Here is a 21,366-nt window from a genome sequence, read left to right as displayed (position 1 = left end):
AAGGAAACACAATTTTCTAGGCTGCCCTTGCCGATTGCTGATGTCTCATTCACCACCATGATCAAATTCAACCAAGGTATCTGGCTTCTTTGATGTATGTAGCAAGCCTTATGAACCTTAGACTGTTCAAAGAAACACAAACACTTCCTGGCACAGCTTGTGGCTCAAAAGAGATAATTAGTTCATGTAATTTGTTGAACATATTGAGGGAGGTTGTTGCCATGAAATCGGCGAAGTCGTTAAGGACTAAAATGGCCAAGTTGGCATATGGTGTTCCATGTGCTGTTAATTTATCTGTGAGACTCATTATTACTGTGGCCACAAATGTGTTGTGAACTTGTTCCCTGCTTTCATCTTCTTCCAAGGAAACTGGTTGGCGAGATCTAAGTCAGACATTTTGTTCTCTCAAAGTCTTGTCTCTGGCACGGTATGTCCAACAATTGCATTACTTCCTGTTTTCTTATTCCTCCTGTTAGTTTGCTAATGTCATATAGATGTGTTCTCTTTGAGATTCAACCAAAATTAAAGTGCTTCAGTTTTACCTAGAGAGTTATATATTATAATTGAATTTGTTGTAACTCCTGGGGTGTAGGGTGAGGGTCCAGGTAGATTTTTTAAAAAATAATAAACTCATAGCAAATACCTATTATTTAACATGTATCAAAAGCCAACTCATAATTATTTTTTCCTTCAAATAAGATGTATGAGTGTGAGTTGGCTTTGGCTCAGAGCCAGCAATAGTTGAATAGGCAGCACATGCTGACCTGGGCTGGGGTGTTTTCAGTCTGTCGTGCCAAGGTTGAATTACCGTATTTTTTGCTCTATAAGACTCACTTTTTCTCTCCTAAAAAGTAAGGGGAAATGTGTGTGCGTCTTATGGAGCGAATGCAGGCTGCGCAGCTATCCCAGAAGCCAGAACACCAAGAGGAATTGCTGCTTTCACTGCGCAGCGATCCCTCTTGCTGTTCTGGCTTCTGAGATTCAGAATATTTTTTTTCTTGTTTTCCTCCTCCAAGAACTAGGTGCGTCTTGTGGTCTGGTGCGTCTTATAGAGCGAAAAATGCGTATGTTTTAAGATGAGCAGCTGAACAGCATTTTCCAACCCTCCATTTTCATTTCCTTTAAAAAGCTGAATAGCTGCCACTGACTCACCTCCTTGTTTATATAGCCATCTTTATTTATGTCATACAGATTAAATGTCCATCGTAGCTTTTCGTGAACCGTTCCTCTCAACAGAATGGATAGTGCCATCACAAAATCCTTTTGACAGAAGAATACAAATATATTTTAATTGGGGCAGAAAGTTTTCTCCAAGTCTCTGTATAGAAGTGTGTGTCTTATAATATGTTGCCTTATTATAACATTCCCTTCTCTGCAATAACATTTATTTACACCATTAACCATCCCTTCATTAATCCTAAGGATACAGCGATATGACTTGATGATTCTGCCTACCAGCCAAGTCTCAGTGCCTAGTTCCATACCTCCCCCACATACATAGAATCATAGAATCATAGAGTTGGAAGAGACCACAAGGGCCATCGAGTCCAACCCCCTGCCAAGCAGGAAACACCATCAGAGCATTTTTAACATCAGAGCATGTTAATCATTTTTCTTCATCTTCATTCCAGGGAAGAGTTTTGTTCCAAAGTGGACTCTTTTCAGCTCCTGTCCGCTTTCCCCCAACAATATGTTTAAAAGTTGTCCTGCTATCTTTTTATTTTAAGCACCAACAGTCTGGTTTCATTCTGGTTCAAGTGGAGTCTGTCCTTTTTGCATAGGCCCAGCTTATCCCAGATTTCCCCCAGTGCCTAACAAATCCAAAACCTGCTCCCTGACACTGTCTCATCAACACATTGAAACTACAAATTTGTGATAGAGAAAGCTACCTTCTAGGTTCTGGCTTTCAACATGCTACCTAGCAACCTAAATTTTGCTTCCAGGATCTTTTAACCACATTACCCCATATCTTTGGTGCCAACCTTTTCACTTCCATGGGGCTTGCATGGGGATGGGCTGTATCAAGAATGAGAAGACAACATGTACTGGATCAATTTCTGTTGGTTACATTAAGTACAAGCTGCCAGGCCTACAACACTTTTCTTCAGAGACATAGAAAGGAAAAGGTTTGGAAACTATGATGTTCAGTAAGATGATAGAAAATAATAATCAGAACAAACTATTATTCTGTTACCTCAAATTTCACAGATCCATTCTGTGCTGTATCAAATGCATTAAAGAGATAATGGGCATACATACTAGCATCTGAAATAAAACACAGTAAGAGGATGTATTGTTAAAGAAATTTAAATAAGCATATGTACAGCTGAGCTGAATGTTCTCCTGGTTAATTTTTCAACTTGAAAGTAGTGATTTGAGAGGGCACACACCCAACCTCTTAAATCCTACCTTTCTCATACCTGCTCACTACTGTTCACAGCCTCTTCTCCCTTTGCTGCTGCTTCTGTTACCTTTCCCCCCACGCTATTCCATGATTTCCCAAGTAATCCCAGCCAGTTAGAGATCAGATATCTAGCCATTTGGCTCTTTGTTTATGTTGTAGCCACTAAACAGAATATGAAGCCAATTTTGAGAGAGAGAACAATGTTTCCAATGCATATGGCTGACCATAGCCAATCAAGGCTCACAAAACTATTCACAAACCCTTTACATCTATCCTCTCCAAAAATCACCAAGATAGACACTTCTAATTCTAATTAAATTATTTTTATGAGCATATGCAAACTGCAGTCATACATGCAATGCTCACAAGTATTCTGATATTATCCAAAATTATATTCAAAATTATACAACAACCATATTATGAGCATTTTTAAATCACCTGTGGAGTCAGTTTTGGTTCCATACTTTAATGTAGTGGAGGTGCCTATCAGCCCTGCATTCCAACCCCTCTATAGGGAGATCAGTTTTCTTAAGCTGATGTGCATCATTTTTGTGTGACTCATCATTTCTGAAATTTGAGCTACACTTCATAGATGGAATGCTCTCCACTCACCCCCATGTGGGAAAAACTGTGCATAGATCTGTTTGAACGTCTCTTCATTAACAGCTCCACTAGGACATTCCTGTTGGAGGGGAAAAAATGAGTAAAAAACAGTTAAGATTTCATTTGGAATTCTGCCTGTTCCCAGACACAGCATTCATATCCTTATACTGTACCTCTGCGCACGTTCTGTACAGGATGTATGCTAGCACCCAAGCAATCTCTTGTGGTACTTTCAATCAGTCCTGTCCCCTGCCTTCTATCAATAAGCAATGACTTTTGTGGTTACCAGACAGTAAAAAATTAAGTGGAAGGGGGTTCATTGCATAATTCACTCTACTGCACATATCTGGAGAAGATGAAAATATCTGGAGATTTTCATCTGGAGAAGATGAAAAAAATTAATTTGTCCATGAAACACAAGATTGTAGAGACCTCTCCCCACCTCAGGCAACAAACTTCCATTTGATTCCCATCAAATGAAAGCTACAAGAATCAAGGCGAGTTGGGCTGTCTGGCTAGAACAGGGATAGCCAATGCAGTTCTCTCCCTCCAGATTAGGTTTTTTTTACATTCTTATGTTAGCTCCCGTCAACTCCTTTCAGCATGACAAATGGTCAAGGATGATGGGAGTTGCAGTTCAACATCTGGAGGGCATTACATTGGCTACTCCTGGAATGTACATTTTGATGTCTCCCAAATTACCTCCATGCCTCTGTTAACAGGATTCTGGGTGCAATCAACAGGTGGTTACTGTTACCTTTATGCTCTTGTACTTGCTGCTAGAACCAAAATGCTGAACTAGGTAGGACTTGGTCTGATTTAGCAAAGTGACTTGCTTTTTCTTCTCTTATTGGTGTGCCAATATTAACTACAATCCAGTTTATTCAGTTCTCTAGATGGAATGCTAGGGAGAATGCTGTATGGCTGGGCTTTCAGTGCCACAATGCAATCAGTCTCACTGACTCAGGATAAAGTACCACATATACGTGCCAGAATTAACCACTGATTCAATGTTATTGTTAGGTTACTTTAGATGTGGATTTAATGGTCTTACAAGGATCCACCTCATTAGATGGTAATGCATAGTACTGCACTTTAAACTGAGGTAAGCCAGCCTTGCTTACACTTCTGTTTATTCTGCTGGGTGGGCCTGGGCTTCTGCCCCAAAGTCCTGCCCAAACCAACAGTACCGCCAATGAAACCTGAATATTTTCGTTTATCATTTCTCTTTGCATTTCTTTTATGCTATCCTTATTCCATTGCTACTACATCCAGGTGGATGAGCTCTAATGCAGTCAAAGAAAACTTTTATTATTATTATAAGCCTGAATATCTAGGGAACATTTGGAAGCCCGAATATCTAGGGAGCAGCATTCAAAAGCAGCATTTTATCTTTCAGATATTTAAATATCTTTAGGGCAAAAGATGCTTAAATAGAAGGGAATGAAAAGAATGAATGAGAATTAAAGTTAATCCCTCACTTGGAGGCACCACAAGTGCTGACAATAACAATAGTAAAAATTGAAGCGCTGAGGAGTGAAAGAGAGGCTTTTGAACAAGCAGACAATGAGCCCAATCCCACTAAAGCTAAGCACCATTAAGTCCCATTGGTTTTCCTGGGAGACTTAAGGACACACTTAACCAGAATAAATCAACAAATACTTTTCAGAACAGAAACAGGAGAGAATATTTATTTTGTGACATCACTGGTTCATCATCTGCTGAAAAAGCTTCCTGTGGTTTTATGGCCAATATCCTCCATGTCAAGACAGACTGAACCAACATATAAAAATAAAAGAACTTAGCCATTCAGAATCTGGGGTGAAATTAAACCCCAATATTAGTCATATAGATCCACCCATATATGCAGAGTTGGAGGGAGAGGTTTGACAGACAGACAACACAGGGGCTGATCCTGATCTAGCATGATGGATAGGGAGACAATCATTTGCCTCAATTGCAGGCCTGGTCAGAATCGGGTCACTTACACCTCCCCCATCCACAAGGATAGAGGCTTCCACACTGGCTACACCCCCCCCAAAGCGTTCAGTTAATTATGGAACTCTGTCCCATGTGTTTCTCCCTCAGATACAGGAAAAAAGAATGTCAGTATTGATAGCAAAATCAGAAGTAATTCAGTCGGACTCAGCCCTAGATAAGTGAGTATAGGGCTGCAGCCTAAGTGACCCAGTCATCTTTCCTTTGTATTGATAGCCCAGAAACCCTGTGTCTGTGTATGTGCCATTATGGAACAAAGATAGATGCTGATCTGTTATCTTGTCACAGTCTGCAGCTTGAAGTTGTTCTACCATGTTCTAATTAATATTCTCACTTGTTACGAGAATATTAATTAGATCTGGTTAATTGATTAATTAAATTAATGGGATCTGGCTCCTCCCAGATTTTGCTGGTTCAGCAGACTTTATAGGAATATTTGCCACTAGAGGCCCTACTGCAGGGTAGCCAATGTGGCACCCTCCACATGTTTTGGACTTGTACTTCCATCAGCCCCAGGCCACCTGGACAAAGACCAGGGACGTTGGAAATGTAGGACAGGTTTCAACTAACTAGCCCCACTAGCAGAAGCCAATGAAAGAACTTCTGCTAGTGCAACAGGGCTTTCTTCTATCTGCTTCCAGCAGCAGCAGCAGCAGCAGCACCAAAAATTGACTGGGGGTGGTGGTGTCAGGAGTTTCCCCAGAAAGAGGAGAGGTGGTATTGTTCCATATCGCAAGCTAAAAATTGCCATAGCACTACATTGAATTTATCCCATAGTCCGGGGGGCCACTGGGGGCGCATCGGAAGATGGTTGACAATAACATCTCTCCGACCCACAGGGGGTAATTCGGAAGCTGTGATGGGAGTAAATAGCCTCCCTACCCCCCCCCCAAGATTGTGGGGGGGGGTGCTGCCCTTGCCTGCTATGCCCTATACCACCCCCGAATTTGTGGGGATGGGGGCACTAGGCAGAATGCCCTCCTGTGGATCTCGGTGCTCCTGGACGCTGTCTCTGATCCGCGCCGCTAGCTGCAAGAACTTCAAAAGGAACAATTAGGAAGAAGCGAATGCACATATTTCAAAGACTGCTAACTGAAGAGTTCTCTGATAAACAAGATGAGTCGGAGGAACAAGAATCAATCATGAGAAGATATGCCAAGACTCAGTATGGCAAAGGGACTGGATGGGGGAGGGGGGAAAAACTTTCCTTTCTTTCCTCTATGTGATTAAACAAGAATCCCCCCCCCCCAAGTCAGAAATGCCGTTTTAATGACTTGAGCTGTGGATTTACGACTGTGTGGAGATAAATTTTCTAACCAAAGCATGTTTTAAGAAGAGCGTGGAAGGTTTAAGAGCTCTGGAACGACGCAGTTAAAAATACCGTCGCCATATTGGCAAGCTCTGTCAGAGGACTTGAGTCTGGGAGGAGGAAAAGAGCTGTTTTTATATTGTGGGTGAGACTCCTCAGTGGGACTCAAAATGACAGATCCTGAGATTAATGATGGAAAGAGCGATGTTATTTATGAAAGTGATGATATATGGAAACCATCTCGATATGAGGATTGGACGAACGGAAAAATCCACACAGGATATAATTGGTGTTTTTCTGCTTAAGGAGATTATCAGAAGAGATCTTAAAGAAAAAAGAAAAAATATACGAATAAGATGAGATGTGGAAACAGCAAGATAAGACTGGATAGAATTATGAACTTTATTTGGACTGATTTGGATATGAACGCAGTAGCAAGAAGATGATCGGAATCCCCCCCCCCCTTCGGATCTTGAAATATGGGTCCCCTCAACAAAAAAGTAAAATTCGGCTTTGTAATTCGGAATTTATGTGATGTGATTTGATTTGATTTGATTGGTCTGTTAATAAAAATTATTTTTTTTTAAAAAAGAATTTATACCATAGTCCAGAACATTCCTGATATGATAGTATCACTCTCATGCATGCACAACTAAAATGTTTGATGTTCTCCCTACATCATTTTTAAAATCATTTTTTATAATTCACTATGATCTCTGGCAATATTTTGAACAAAACCTTCTGGAACAGTATAAAAAGGCAATCTGGCCATTGATCATCTAGTTTCAGCTTTCTGTGACTGGACTGCTTTCAGATGCATCTGCTAATTCCAATTCATTTGTACCTAAAATGATCACAATTTTGTTTCATAAGACCCAATAATGCTCAAGAGACCTCATTAGTAGGGGAGAATAACTTAATATGGCTGACTTGCCTGGCTTATTTCTTGTGAAACGAAGCAGGTATGCCCCTTAGTTTGATTTCTACTGGAGGCTGCATAGCTATTTAAGACTTGCTTATGAAGACTTTGATTAATCTTCTGTCTTGTTAACACACAATGCATTAATATAACTTTTTTAAAAAGTGTATACACAAAAAATAATTAGGGTGTTCCAGTACTCTTCCATCATTCCATAGTTTAAGCATTCACAGAATTGGGATATCAAAGCTTATAATGAAAACATGCCCCTATTTATTTTGCCTTTTATTGTGAAATAACTAATGGTTACTGGATACCTCCCATTTATTTCAATGGACTCAACAACTTGAAGCCAGCTCCGCTTACCAATTCACTCTTACCTATGCCTGCTTCAAACGCAGTAGTATTTACTTGGAAATTGCCATTCTTTGTTGTTCATGCACTTTGTACAAGGGATGGACATGAGAAGTGTGGAGGAAGAAGTGGCCTGGTTCGCACACAATGCAAAATCATGGTTTATTAAACTAAGGTTTATTAACTTTAGTTTAGCACTATGTGTGAGCCCTGCCTAGAACGTAATTATGCTTTATTTGCTACCAACCATGACCAAAAGCTATGGTTTGTTATTTGCTCACAAGTCTTAGTTTTTTAAAAAACTATGTATTGGCACTTTTTGAAAACCCAGACCAAGGGTTTGTTTTGTCTTAGTCATTATTGGTTTGACACCCTGTCCCAGATGCTGATAACCCTGTGTGTAACCCTTTATCAAGAAACTGTATTGCAAGAGAATAAAAAAATGAAAGACTTGCATACTCTCTTCTTAATGTGCTTATTCTCTTTCACCAATTTTGATTTTTGGAGTGGAGCCTGTTCTCTGGCCTCAGCAATCAGTGTTTTCCTTGAATGAACTGTTTTTGACTATGTGGCCCTTGGCTGATCCCACACAGACCATGAATTTTAAAACAAAACAAAGCACAATTACACTGCATGGCTTTCTTGGCTAGTCTGCAGATCTCCATTAAAGTGCACACCAATTTTTTTTAGCAGCGTTCTGCTACATGATGAAAAGTCAAACTAGGTATATATCTACCCCTTCACTTATTACAATTTTCTTTCCCTTTCATTCCTGCCAAAACTAAGACTGTGAGCTGCTTGAAGCACCACCTACACATGTCTTGATTTGCTTATTTTACTTTGCCATATATATCCCACCTTATTTCCAAGGAGCTTAAGGGGCATACACGAGGCCTCATCACCTTCTCGTTTTTTATTCACAACAGTAGTTTGTGAGACAAGAGGTCAGTCACTAAGCTTTATGGCTAGGAGGGTATTGAGTGTTGAATAAATGGCAGATACTGTGAAGTTTTTCTGATCTTTCTTTTTAATTAAAGGAAGTATAGGGTTTTAGGTTTTCCTTTGCTTGTATGCTTTGTGTCCCTCCAGCCCCATGTCAGATGACTGATCTAGTTTATCCAAAGTTAGAGGCATTGCACAGGGCATGTATCATTTAAGTCCCATGGCCTTGAATTCAATTCAGCAATTCAATAGTGGAAAGGTACACAATAGAGCATTTTAAAGGGACTTCCATCTCTCAAAGAGATATCTATTAATGTACTCTGATCTTTTCATATATGAATGCTGTTGACCTATTAAAGATAACAGGCCCAGTAATAATTCCTGCGGTACATGACCCTTTCAATCAGATTGTTAATTTTGCAGCAAGACGCAAAGAGAAGAGGCACTGTATGTGACATAAAAACTAGAGAGAAATGTATTCTCAAAAAATATCAATTTTATCAGTGTCCATTTTTGCTCCAGCAATCAAATCATTTTAGTAACAAATTTGAGGTTTATATTATTTGAATTACTACTTTGGTGGGAGTGGGTCTGTTATTGGTTTACCATGTATTAAGATCTGGATCTACCTTGCCACTGGAAAGCTTTGGAAAATGAAGCATGGCAAAACAAATCCTTACTGTAAGAAAAATCAGGATCTGGATATGTAAATCAGTCACATGATGACCTCAACTCAATCTACTTCTCATCAAATAAAAGTGGTATATAAAAGAGCTGGTCTTTTGTTTTCAGTCTCTGGTTATCTTAATTCATTTCCGACAGTTCAGTTCTCAAGAGTTCTGTGCTAAGGCAGATATGTAATTAGATGGAAATGTCCGAGACTGACAGGGCTCGGATGAGTGTGTGTTGGAGGCAAGGGAGCTGGAGAGGGGGACAGGGATTTATGGGGTCCAGTGCCACCCATGAAGCAGGAGCCAAGGCAGGGGGAAGAAGAAGGGGTAGAGCTTTCAGGTACGGATAGGGGGCTGGTGGAGGAAGAGGCTGATCAGGTGAGGGGGACTGGTGAATCCCTGCATCCCCTGCATCCCCTGTCCCACTGTCTCCTAGAACCAGGAGGAACTTGATGAGGGAAGAGCAGCAACAACTTCCATGCAGGAGAAGTCCTAGATTGCATGCATGCAATCCGTCACAGGAGGGCATACAAGCAATCCTCTGTTTGCACAGGGGTTGCATTCCAGGCTTCCGTGCATGTCTGTGTGGGCCCGCAGAAAGTGTTCTGTCCTGTACCTGTTCTGCCCTTTTACTGACATTTAAAAAAAACCAACAACCAACTTCCAGATTTGGTGTCGTGTGCATGCATGCGAGATTTTATGTAAATCAGTCATTTGCTGTATAAGCTCATGGTCCCACTGTTGCTGCAATTGCTCTGTAGGGCCCAGAACTGTGGACAGCTGCCTAGAGGCTAGAAGCATGTGCGTATCCAGAACACTGTGAGAGTTTCTGTAAGTGCTTATTTTGTTGATAAAGAGTTAACTATTAGACATGTGCCTTCCTTGGAGGGGCGAGCCAGGACAAGTCATACTCAGAATAGATCCAGTGAAAATAATGGGCTTAATTACATTAAGTCCATTGTTTTAATTTATTCCCTCTGAGAATGTCTTAGGGCTCATTCACACTTCACTTGTTTGTCCCCTGCCTAGAAAGCACGGGTCCAAGAGGCTGCAGTATTGTGGGATAGAGGTTTAATCCTTTCCTTCTCTGGTCCCAGTGAAAATTGCCTCTGCCCCCAAACTACTATTACTCCTGCACCCAATACAAATAGCAGCTTGGAAGAGGTGGTTTTCTGGCTGGCTGCTGCAAACCCACAACCCGTATAGCAAAACTCTTAGCACTTTTGAAAGTTGGGCATAGACCTAAACAATCTGTATAGAATATGCAGCTCCTACTTCTTAAATCAAGGGGGTGGGAGGAACATTACCTAGATGTCCAATCCAATATATTTAATATTGACAAAGATTTTAATTAGTCAAAATTAACTGTGAGAACATTAAGAAATAAAAGAAGTTTGGAACTATAAACTGAGCCATTAGGAAAGTGAAGCCAGAGACAAAATTTGCTAACTAATTTGTAATTATGTATTTTGTGTTTTTATACTGTAAACTGTGCTGTGATTCTTGGATAAAGGGTGGTACAGTGGTACCTTGGGTTAAGTACTTAATTCATTCCAGAGGTCCGTACTTAACCTGAAACTGTTCTTAACCTGAAGCACCACTTTAGCTAATGGGGCCTCCTGCTGCTGCCGCGCCGCCAGAGCACGATTTCTGTTCTCATCCTGAAGCAAAGTTCTTAACCTGAGGTAATATTTCTGGGTTAGCAGAGTCTGTAACCTGAAGCGTATGTAACCCGAGGTACCACTGCAGTCAGGTTAAGAACTTTGCTTCAGGATGAGAACAGAAATCGTGCAGCAGCGGCACAGCGGCAGCAGGAGGCCCCATTAGCTAAAGTGGTGCTTCAGGTTAAGAACAGTTTCAGGTTAAGTACGGACCTCTGGAATGAATTAAGTACTTAACCTGAGGTACCACTGTAATAATAATGTCATGAAAAACATTAGAAAATTATTATTCCTGCTCTAAAGCACATTAATGTGTATGCAGTATTCATGTAACCAAGGCAATATATATATATATTCTCAAGTGCTGATCATTTCACTATCAGTGCTTTCGCATTCTTACGTTTTTGAATCCTCTGTAAAGCACTTGAAGTTCCTTCTTTGTGAAATTGGTTTGTGCCTCAAGTTGTTCTAGTCCTTCTGGCCGGTAACATACTGTGGTCATTTCCAATTCATCTTCAACTTTATCTAAAACAAAGACAGAAAGCTTTATTTCAGGCACTACTCTTGGATTTCAATATGTGATGGAAGGAGTTAAATGTAATACTAATTAATCTTGAAAATAATATGAAACACTAATAATAAAATATAGCGTCGTATTCATCCAGTTTCATCAGAAATGAAATCAAAACTGACAGAAGCCATACCTCACATTTCTCTTTAAGTTCACCTGTATTTTTACAACTTATTACTGTACTCAAAAGTTAAAAACCTTAAGTAGTTACAATCCAACACATTAAAGATATTTTATAATACCTTAAGATGCTTCCAATTTGTCGACAAAATAGTTTCCCTCAATACACAGAGTTGAAAATATTCCACAGCATGCAGTAATATTTTAGAACAATTGTGATATCACAAAGTGCAATAGGTGTAACATGAAACCAGACATGCTTAAACATAGTAGACAAAAGCTGTGATCCCAAGCATACCTTCATGGCAGTATATACCACTGAAACTGATGCAACTTGCTTCTAAGTAATATGTTTAGGATCAGGGTGAACAATGTCTACACCGAGCAGGAATGGAAATTACTCTTTTTCTTTTGTTGTTCAACAAAAGAATTTAAAAGGTTGAAGACAGCCAACATGATGTCATTGGAAGATCAGTGGAGATTCACCCGAGTTCCTGTCTAAAGTACATACATATTTTTCAGCTTACAGAAGCAGCAAGGAAGTAATGGAGTGGGGTAGTGTATGCTGTGCAAAATATATTTTCACTGATGTGAACGGTACATGAAACACAAGAACACTGCTATACCAAAAAGTCTGCCTTCCAAGCACTATTTGCCAACTTTTTATTATTATAATGACCAGGGGTCATTGTACTTGTGTCTGTTACTAAATATTTGTATGTGTGTAGTTTTGAATGGTGATTCTGACCTTGCACCCTCTGCCGGCTCAGTGAGTTTGTTTCCATCAACTCCAGCCAGTTAATAACCTGGCTTGGGTTGATAATCAATAATCATGGATGATGTAATCCAGCAACATCTGAGGAGGGCACAGGTTCTTGACCCTTGCTTTGACCATGCACGTTTAATTCTCCAAGCCTATTTTCACTGTAAAACCCCAGATCTCCCTCTCTCCCACGCACATGCGCACACACAGAATTACTTCACCCTGCTTGTCTTGCCAGCTACAGCAGTTCTTCTTGCTGCCAAGGTAAATTGGTGTGTAGGTATTCCTCAGAGCTAGAACAGTTGTTTTTAATCATCCCATTTGCTCTCCTTCTAACATTTTCATATTTAATAGTGTCCCACTAGAAATATTGGCTATGAAGAAGAGGGAGGAAAGGAACCCCGCCCCTGGGGTTTTTGACATAGCCTGCTGTGCCATTAGAAGAAAGTGAGCCAAACAAATTTAGAGGATTCCTTTCTGTTCCTGGTGAAAATGGAGGGAAACAAATGCAACAGGCAAAAAGCAAGCCATTCTTTAAAACTGACAAATCATTGCTAAAAAATGACCATTTGTCCCAAGTCCCCAATAAGCACCTATCAAATTCCCTGCCCATTTCCCTTTGTCCTGTCCTGAAACAAAATCATATCATGTTGGCTGGGGGCAGAAGAGATTCCCTCCCTACAATTCTTTAGCGACAAAGAAACAACACATCTCAAAACCCCATTGCCTTTATTTAGCTGTGTCTGGATGTAGGAAATTCCAGAAGGAGAGAGACGCAGATGTGGGGTTTACAGGTAGTCAATCCAGCCTTAGGGAGTGGCTCAACAGTTAGCAAAAATGTTCCACAGGTGCAATGTCCCCTGTGGCTCCAACTCAAAGTTAGGAACATCGTCACCTCTGGTCTAGCAGTATGGCTATTCAGTTGTCAAGGGCGCAGGAACCTGCCTGGAAAAGTAGGTTACGGCCCCAAAGAGGAACGGCAACAAACATCCTGGTTACTGCTACCAGTCATTAGGTTGGATTTACCCCGTGTGGATAATTAACCTGCAGAGATTGAGGCAGATGGACCTCATAAAGAATAATGAACAATAGTCACCAGTGGGAACACATTTTCCCTGAACACAATAGCTGGTTGTGAGAGGGAGGAAAGGAAGATAGAGTAGGGCTACTAGAGTGCTGTGCTAGTGCTTACGCATTGGTTCCTGCCCTCTGTCGCCCAAGTAAAATGGAGCAGAATGTTCCCCTTTGAGTCTGTAACAAAACACAGTGGGTGCAGTGGCTGTTTGTTCTGCTCCATATATTGGAGCTGTGCTCATGAGTGTTTTACCAACACTGGCAATGGTCAGAATGCATAAATGTGTTTGGGAGACACTGCTCCTGCAGTTGGGGTGGGTGTGTTACAGTAACATAATTCCGACTAGACACAATGAGTTGTATCCAACTAAGTCACAGCAAAACTTTCCCTCCCTCCCCTCCCCTTGTAACGCCCCCCCTCCATTCTATGTTCAGGGGGGTTATCCAAACGCTTCAGAGCAGATTTGGGGGTAGTTGTTGGTTTCTGCTCTCTTCACTGTGCAGCGAAGTGCTTGTCACAAGACAATGTTTACATTCCACAGTCAGAGTACTGTTGGGTTTTCCCACGGGAATGGGAAGCTGGATGTGACGTACACTGGTTTCCTGTTTTTCACTGTTCTCTCGGTGTTCTTCATTCCGAGGAGAAGGACGGTTGCTTCTCTGCTCCAGCAGAGGCAAGATGCATGTTTGTAATTTCTCAACTTTGAACTGAAAATAAAGCAACTTTAAGCATGTGGCACGTACTGTTCGTCATTCCGTTGTGCACAGGACTCTGCAATATCAACATTATTGGTTATCGGGCCCAGAAAGACGTAATTCAAACTGAGGAATGCCGGCAGAGGAACAGAGAAACGGATCGCGTTATCTGCTCTGCGCGTCAAGTTTGATTGATGAAGGTATGTGCTCATGCTCCGGAGCAGCCTGCCAGCTTCTAATTTATGGCTTCATGGCTGGACTTTGAACTTTTAAAAGCCGTTTTGCCGCGATACAGGCTATGAGGCACAAGCTCACAGGCTTGGATGGCTGGGGAAAACGAAAGTACTTTTTAAAAGTGCTTTTGGAAGAAGCTGCAGTACTGTGACGCAGCTTGTTTAAAGCAGCGGAGATGGCTGAAGCAAAGCTGGTTGATGCTTTTGGGATTCCTAAGCTCAATAAGAAAAATTACACAGAGTGGGTATTTTATGCAGAGGCTGTTCTGCGGAAAGAAGGTCTGTTTAATGTTATTACAGACAACCCCCCAGCTCCAATTACAGCTCAATGGGCTGCTAAGGATTCCAAAGCGAGGGGAACGCTTACATTGATAGTATCCCCAGAAGAGCTCTGTCTGTTGCGTGGAAAGACCACAGCCAGAGAAATTTGGAACACTTTAAGAGAGGCTCACTTGAGGACAGAAGCTGGTTCCTCAATGTACTACTATGCCAAGCTGCATGGTATGGCTCTTGCTGAAGGTGGAGATGTGCGTAAACACCTGATGGAGATGCAAAATCTGAGACACGAGCTGCAACAGAGAGGACTCAACTTTCCAGAGGCTGTGTATTCCTTTATGATACTACATTCTTTGGGTCCAAGTTGGGAGTCCGTTGCCACTCAGATTGCTGTTCAACCAACTGCTCAGCTCACAGTAGCCTATGTTACTGCCGTGATCCAGAATGAAGCAGATCGCCGGGGTGCTAGCTGCATGGGTAAGGGGGAGTCTTCACAGACGTCATCCCAGAGTGCAGTGGAACCACCAGAGGGCGCCAAAGCTTTGAAGGCAGTGAAATGCTACTCGTGTGGACGTCTAGGCCATATGAAGAGGGAATGCAGATATCCCAGGGCCAAGACAGAGCAGAGCAGCGAAAGTTCATCGCGTGAAAAAGGCCAAAGCAAAGGCAAAGGTCCGGTCTCCAGGACAACGCAGCACAAGGCGATGGTCTCACGTTTTACTCCAAAGGTTGCAAAGGTCCAGAAGACGTCTAGATCTTTCTTCGTTGTTGATTCAGCAGCTACCCACCACATGTGCAATGATAAGCGACTGTTCGTGTCTTTTACACCGCAGGAAGGTGCGATTCACCAGGCGGATGACCACACAATCCCCAGTCAAGGCTACGGAACTGTTGTACTTCACAGTTTGGACTTAGAGATACATGATGTACTTTATGTTCCAGATGCCACACACAATCTTCTAAGTGTGATGCAGCTGAATGAACGCAACATTGACGTTTCCTTTAAGAACAAGAAATGCACCATCACAAAGAAAGACGATTATGTATTGCATGCTGAATGTGTTGATCGTTTGTTTGTTTTGTATTATGATGATGTTGTGCAGAATGATACTTGTTGCATTGCAGGTTCTAACAAAAGTTTGCATGCAGGATGTATTCATGATTTTCACAGGAAATTTGGTCATTTGCATTTTGAGGCAGTATCTAAAATGCCTGCCTTGGTTGAAGGTATGACTATTAAACCCTGCAAGTACCACATGAAGTGCAAAGCATGCGCAGCAAACAAGGTGAAAATGGCTGCGAAAGGTAAGGTGTCTAGTAGGCAAGCTACAGAACCATACCAGATTGTTCATGCTGATTTAGTTGGTCCACTATCGCCCTCTTTGGGTGGCAATAGGTTCTTCATGGTTCTCATTGATGCATTTTCCAGGTATATTTACGTGTATAATCTCAAGCAGAAATCAGAGGCTTTTCCAAGGTTCAAGGAATTCTGTGCTTGGTTGGAAAATGTGCATGGTAAAAAGATAAAAATTCTTTTCACAGATCGCGGGGGAGAATTCACTTCTCAGCAGTTTGAAGCTTTTCTGACTGAGAAAGGAATTCAGCACGATTTGTCCAGTCCTCGCTCGCCATGGCAGAATGGGCTTTGCGAAAGGGCAAATCAGACATTGCTTCAAGGGTTAAAAACCTTGCTGCATGATGCCAATCTTCCAGAGTGTTATTGGGCCGAATCTCTCTCATGTTTTGTTTACAGTTACAATCGCAGGTTATCTTCAGCGATTGGTTGTACCCCGTATGAGAAGATGTTTGGCAAGAAACCGTACATCAAACACATGAAAATATTTGGTTCTGACATGTGGATTCACTCACCACAAGGCTCCAAGTTAGGCAAGCGTGGATTGCATGGTATCTTTCTAGGTTATCAGAAAGGTTCTTACAGAATAATGATGACTGACTCTAAGACAATTAAGCTCACAAGAAGTGTTGAGTACAATGCCAAGTGGGGGGAGAATGTGGGAATTTTCCAATGTTATCCTGATGACAGTGATGAGACTGAGGATAAGCAACAACAACCCACACCCACTGATGAAGGTTCTGATTCTGAGTCTGAAACTGAATCGGATACTTCAGAGGATTTCAAGAGTGCGAAAGCCTCTATGCGACCCTCTGAAAGCTCTGATCAGGAATTGGAAGAACCATTGTTCACAATAGGTCATTTTTCTCCTAAGAAGGAAGAGGAGAGTGTTGAAGACCAAAGGCTAATTCGTAGGTCACAAAGAGCCACAAAAGGCAGACCTCCAAAGAGATTTGCTGATGAATTTGCTAAGACAGCAGTAGCAGCTGTTAGAAGCTCCAAGAAGGTATTTGAACCTTCAAGTTTCCAAGAAATCCAGGATTTGGATTCTAAGGAAGCTGAGCCATGGTTAAATGCCATGAAGGCTGAGCTTGATTCCTTAGAAAAGAACAAAACTTGGGAGCTAGTTCCAGTAGTTCCAGGAATGAAACTGCTTGGAAGCAAATGGGTCTTCAAAGCGAAGACTGATCAAAATGGCAAGATAGTCAGACACAAAGCCAGATTGGTAGCCAGAGGTTTTGCACAGGTACCAGGTGAAGACTATCACGAGACCTACTCACCCACGGTGAGGTATGAGAGCATTAGGCTCATGCTCAAGCTAGCTGCAGAGGAGAATCTACACATTAGTCACCACGATGTGAATACAGCATTTTTGTACGGATCTTTAGGTGAATCACTTTATATGCTTCCACCTGATGGCGTACAGGTAAAACAGGGATTTGTTTGTGCTCTGAAGAAGTCCCTTTATGGTCTCAAACAAAGTGCACGGTGCTGGCACACAAAACTCACTGAAGCATTGTTTTCTCTAGGTTTTCAGCAAGGGAAAGCTGATCCATGTGTATTTGTCAAAGAGGAGGGGCAAAAGAAGCTGTACTGTTTGTTTTATGTTGATGATATTTTATTCTTTTGGAAAGATGTCACCATGTACAATAACGCCCTAGCTCAACTGAAAGAGCACTTTGACATGAAAGATCTTGGTGAGGTAAACAACTACCTATCTCTGGAAATAGAGAAAGATCAAAGTGGTAATATTCTAGTACACCAGTCACGGAAAATTGCTGATGTGTTAAACAGACTGAACCTGATGGATGCTAACCCTGTAGACACACCGATGACAACAGGTTATCAGGTAGAAGACACTGAAGAAGCATTTTCTGACACTACACTGTACAGAAGTGTGCTAGGTAAGCTAAACTTCATTGCCAGATGTTCAAGACCTGACATTGCTGTTAGCTGTAATTTGCTAAGCAGACAAGTTAACAATCCTACTGTTAAGGATTGGAAAGCTCTGAAACGCATAGCACGCTATTTGAAAGGCACTATGCATTACAGACTAAGATTTAACAATCAGAAGTCTGGTGGTCTTGAGATTTTTGCAGATGCAAGTTTTGGAAGTGACACTACAGACAGGAAAAGTACGTCTGGTGTTTGCTACATGTACAATCAGGGTCTATTTGATTGGTCATGCAAGAAGCAAACAACAATTAGCTTAAGTACTTGTGAAGCTGAACTGAATGCACTGTCTTATTCACTTAAAGATTGTGAATGGTTGTTACAATTGTGCAAAGACATGAAAATTCCTGTCAAATGTCCAATCCAGGTTTACCAGGACAACAAAGCATGTTTGGCTTTGCTGAATTCGGAAGGTTGTAAGCAAAGCACGAAGCACTTGCAGTTGAAGGTGCAACATGCTAGGGAACATATTCAGAAGGGACTCGTAACGGTGTCCTATATGCCAGGTAATGAAATTCCTGCTGATGTATTGTCCAAGATTGTATCAAGGGATCAACACTGTACCTATGTACAGAAGTTGGGTTTGTACTGATATTGTACGAACACGCTGCCCAGTGATGTTCACAGAAAGGGGGAGGATGTTGGTTTCTGCTCTCTTCACTGTGCAGCGAAGTGCTTGTCACAAGACAATGTTTACATTCCACAGTCAGAGTACTGTTGGGTTTTCCCACGGGAATGGGAAGCTGGATGTGACGTACACTGGTTTCCTGTTTTTCACTGTTCTCTCGGTGTTCTTCATTCCGAGGAGAAGGACGGTTGCTTCTCTGCTCCAGCAGAGGCAAGATGCATGTTTGTAATTTCTCAACTTTGAACTGAAAATAAAGCAACTTTAAGCATGTGGCACGTACTGTTCGTCATTCCGTTGTGCACAGGACTCTGCAATATCAACAGTGTAAATGGTGCATTGGCAGATGAGATGACGGGGAAGTTCTGTTGCTGGTGCGGAAGTTGTTCCACCCATAAATGTGGATAAGCCCTTAGTCGGAGTCCACCCACAAGTTACCTGACTGTTTGCCGGCTACCAAATGTTAACAAGTCTACTTTTCCAGTAGAGAAAGAAGCAAAACCAATGAAGTAAAACAAGCAAAAAGGTTTGATGGCTTTGTTCTCCCTGTTGATTTAATTTAAGTTAGATTTTGGCTGAAATTCTGCAGAAGGGAACTGTGCATAGGTCAGTTCTGATTTCCTAGATGAAGCATGGAGCCAGAAGTCCAAGGGAAGTGAAAAAGAGGGTGCAATGTTCAGTCTGCTACCATATTCAGAACACATTTTCCATTATACGCAGCCCTATAATTCACAGGAGTCACACAAGTAGTGCACAAGAGGCAATGCTGGTGACTTAGGCCAGTGTTTCCCAACCTTTTTTGGGCAAAGGCACACTTGTTTGATGAAAAAAATCTCGAGGCACACCACCATTACAGCCCCGTGACGTCAGGGCGCAGCGTCACGCCGGGAGGGACGCACGAAAGTGTAAGTTTCAATTTTTTTTCCTCCCCCTTGCCGGGGAACCTCCAAGCTTTGGGGGGGGGGAGGAGGAAGCAAAGCGAGGGACTGAGGGACTCCTCCAACGACAAGGGTTGGGGAATAAGAGAAAGGGCTATTCCGCTCCAGTCCTTTCTGAAGGAGCTGAGGGTGGGGGTCCTCTGGCACCTTCGGCGAAACGGCGCCGGCCCAGAGCGCTTCTAGGAGGCTGCCTTTGTGCGCGACGTAAAGCCCTCTTTCCCTCCCTCCAGCCCCGTGTCACCTGTGGAAAAGGGGGCTGGATCCAGTGACGCAACTCGGAAAACTGTTAGGGAAACCAGAGCAGGAAAGTGAGTGGGGCGCGGCGTCGCCGCTTTAACCCACGTTTCCTTTTTGAAAGAGAAACTTAAGACTAGATGACCCTTGGGACCCCTGCCAACCCTACAGTTCTAAGGCCCTTTGTGGAGGGGGGGGGCAGCACCTGGAAAGACGTGCTAGGGGATAATTGGGGCGGCCACCTTAGGCACACCAGAAGCGAAGCACGTCCTGAGCTACAAAAACAAACCCAATTCCTGCCTCGTTTTTTGCAGTTTCTGCAAAGCGAGGGAGTCTCCCCCGCCTCCATTCCTCGGTGCCTCCTCCTCCCCGTGCTCCCCACTACGGGTCTCCCCTGCACTTGGCCAGGCCGCCTCACCCTCCTTCCTTTCCCAGAGCAGTGACTCAGAGCGCCTCCTTGCACCGCAAGTACACTCCGTGGGGAGGGGAGGGAGCGGAAGCCCAGACCAGCCCCCAACCCGCTTAGTCCGACCCCTCAGACCTTCCCAAAATAAGAACTCTGCGTTCTACAACGTAGAGGAAGCTCATGCAACGCGGAGGCAGACCCCGGCTGGCGTGTGTTAGAGCAGTGTTTCCCAACCTTTTTTGGACTCGCCCGCCTCCCTCCAGGCAACATCTCGCGGCACACCAAGCAACATCTCGCGGCACACTAGTGTGCCGCGGAACACCGGTTGGGAAACACTGACTTAGGCTACAGGATATATAACGTCATGTAGGTGGCATAACACACAGCAGTTGTTGGTACCTAACCGTAATGTTCTTCTAGTTCATTCTAGGTGTGGCTGTATAGATGTGGCATGGCCCATAAGTTCATAGTCCTTCATCAGCACAGGCATTGCAGCTTTAGGCCTGAGCACAATGCATCGGGCATTTGAGTCACTCTCATTCATTATAGACTGCATTCTCAGTGACTTGCCTGTAGAGTCTCTAGAAAGCAGAGCCAGGGCCTGCACCTTTGGCCCTGCACCCTTGGTGGGGGCCAACCCTACCACTCCCTAGTTGCCCCCCCCCCGCTTGCACAGAGACATGTGAGACATTATATGGTTACCTTATTTTTGGTGACAATAATGCACCCCTACTTTTATGTTTAGGCTGGGATCACATTATGGCAGGGGCTATTACTGAAAATACATTAGGAGATATCCACCCTGAACATTGGCTGTATTTGCTGATTTATTCACATTTATAGCATGTTCACACCTTCTGTATCTCATCAGCAAAACCATCAAAGCTTTTGTCTCCTTCTAATTGCACTTAGATCTTTTACAAGTATGTAGTTCAGATATTTCACACTCTCAAGTGTCTCTCATTTAATACTTGCTTGTCCACTCCTGAGACAGCCATTAAAGTCTTTCTTGTTCCCTTTAGTGGCTTTCATTAACACTAGCTTCCCTGCCCTTTAATCCCTCCTGCACCCAATCAAGTCTTAATTGACTCTACATAATTTTATCTGGTTACTTCCAGCTATTCTAATTTGCAATAAAGCATATTCTGTGGGCATCAAGGCCTTCTCTTGAAGCAGTTATCATAGCAGTTATCATAGCCATTCAGTCGGTGCCTCTTTCCTTTTAAATTACACAATAGAGTAAGAAAACATTCTGGCTTGGA

At 42.5% G+C, this 21,366-nt stretch overlaps 1 protein-coding gene across 10 annotated transcripts in view; it reads right to left on the bottom strand.

Annotated features, from left to right (window-relative positions):
- Positions 1-21,366, bottom strand: part of KCNIP1 (potassium voltage-gated channel interacting protein 1) — a 509,279-nt gene that overhangs the window by 4,544 nt on the left and 483,369 nt on the right. For 9 of the 10 annotated variants that reach the window (XM_082213088.1, XM_082213084.1, XM_082213087.1 and 6 more), the window contains 4 exons: positions 11,262-11,386; positions 3,017-3,086; positions 2,195-2,265; positions 1,153-1,260 (listed from right to left, as the gene is read on the bottom strand). In XM_082213088.1, the coding sequence (XP_082069214.1) occupies positions 1,153-1,260; positions 2,195-2,265; positions 3,017-3,086; positions 11,262-11,386 (374 nt within the window). Of the gene's footprint in view, positions 1-1,152; positions 1,261-2,194; positions 2,266-3,016; positions 3,087-11,261; positions 11,387-11,850; positions 12,709-21,366 lie in introns of those variants that run through there. The other variant, XM_082213085.1, reaches the window with a different exon arrangement.

The sequence above is a fragment of the Podarcis vaucheri genome (genome assembly GCF_965113315.1).
Source record: "Podarcis vaucheri genome assembly, chromosome: 2".
Classification (NCBI taxonomy): Eukaryota; Metazoa; Chordata; class Lepidosauria; order Squamata; family Lacertidae; genus Podarcis; species Podarcis vaucheri.
Note: the sequence above shows the minus strand (reverse complement) of the source record. Positions and strands in the feature narration are given on the sequence as shown.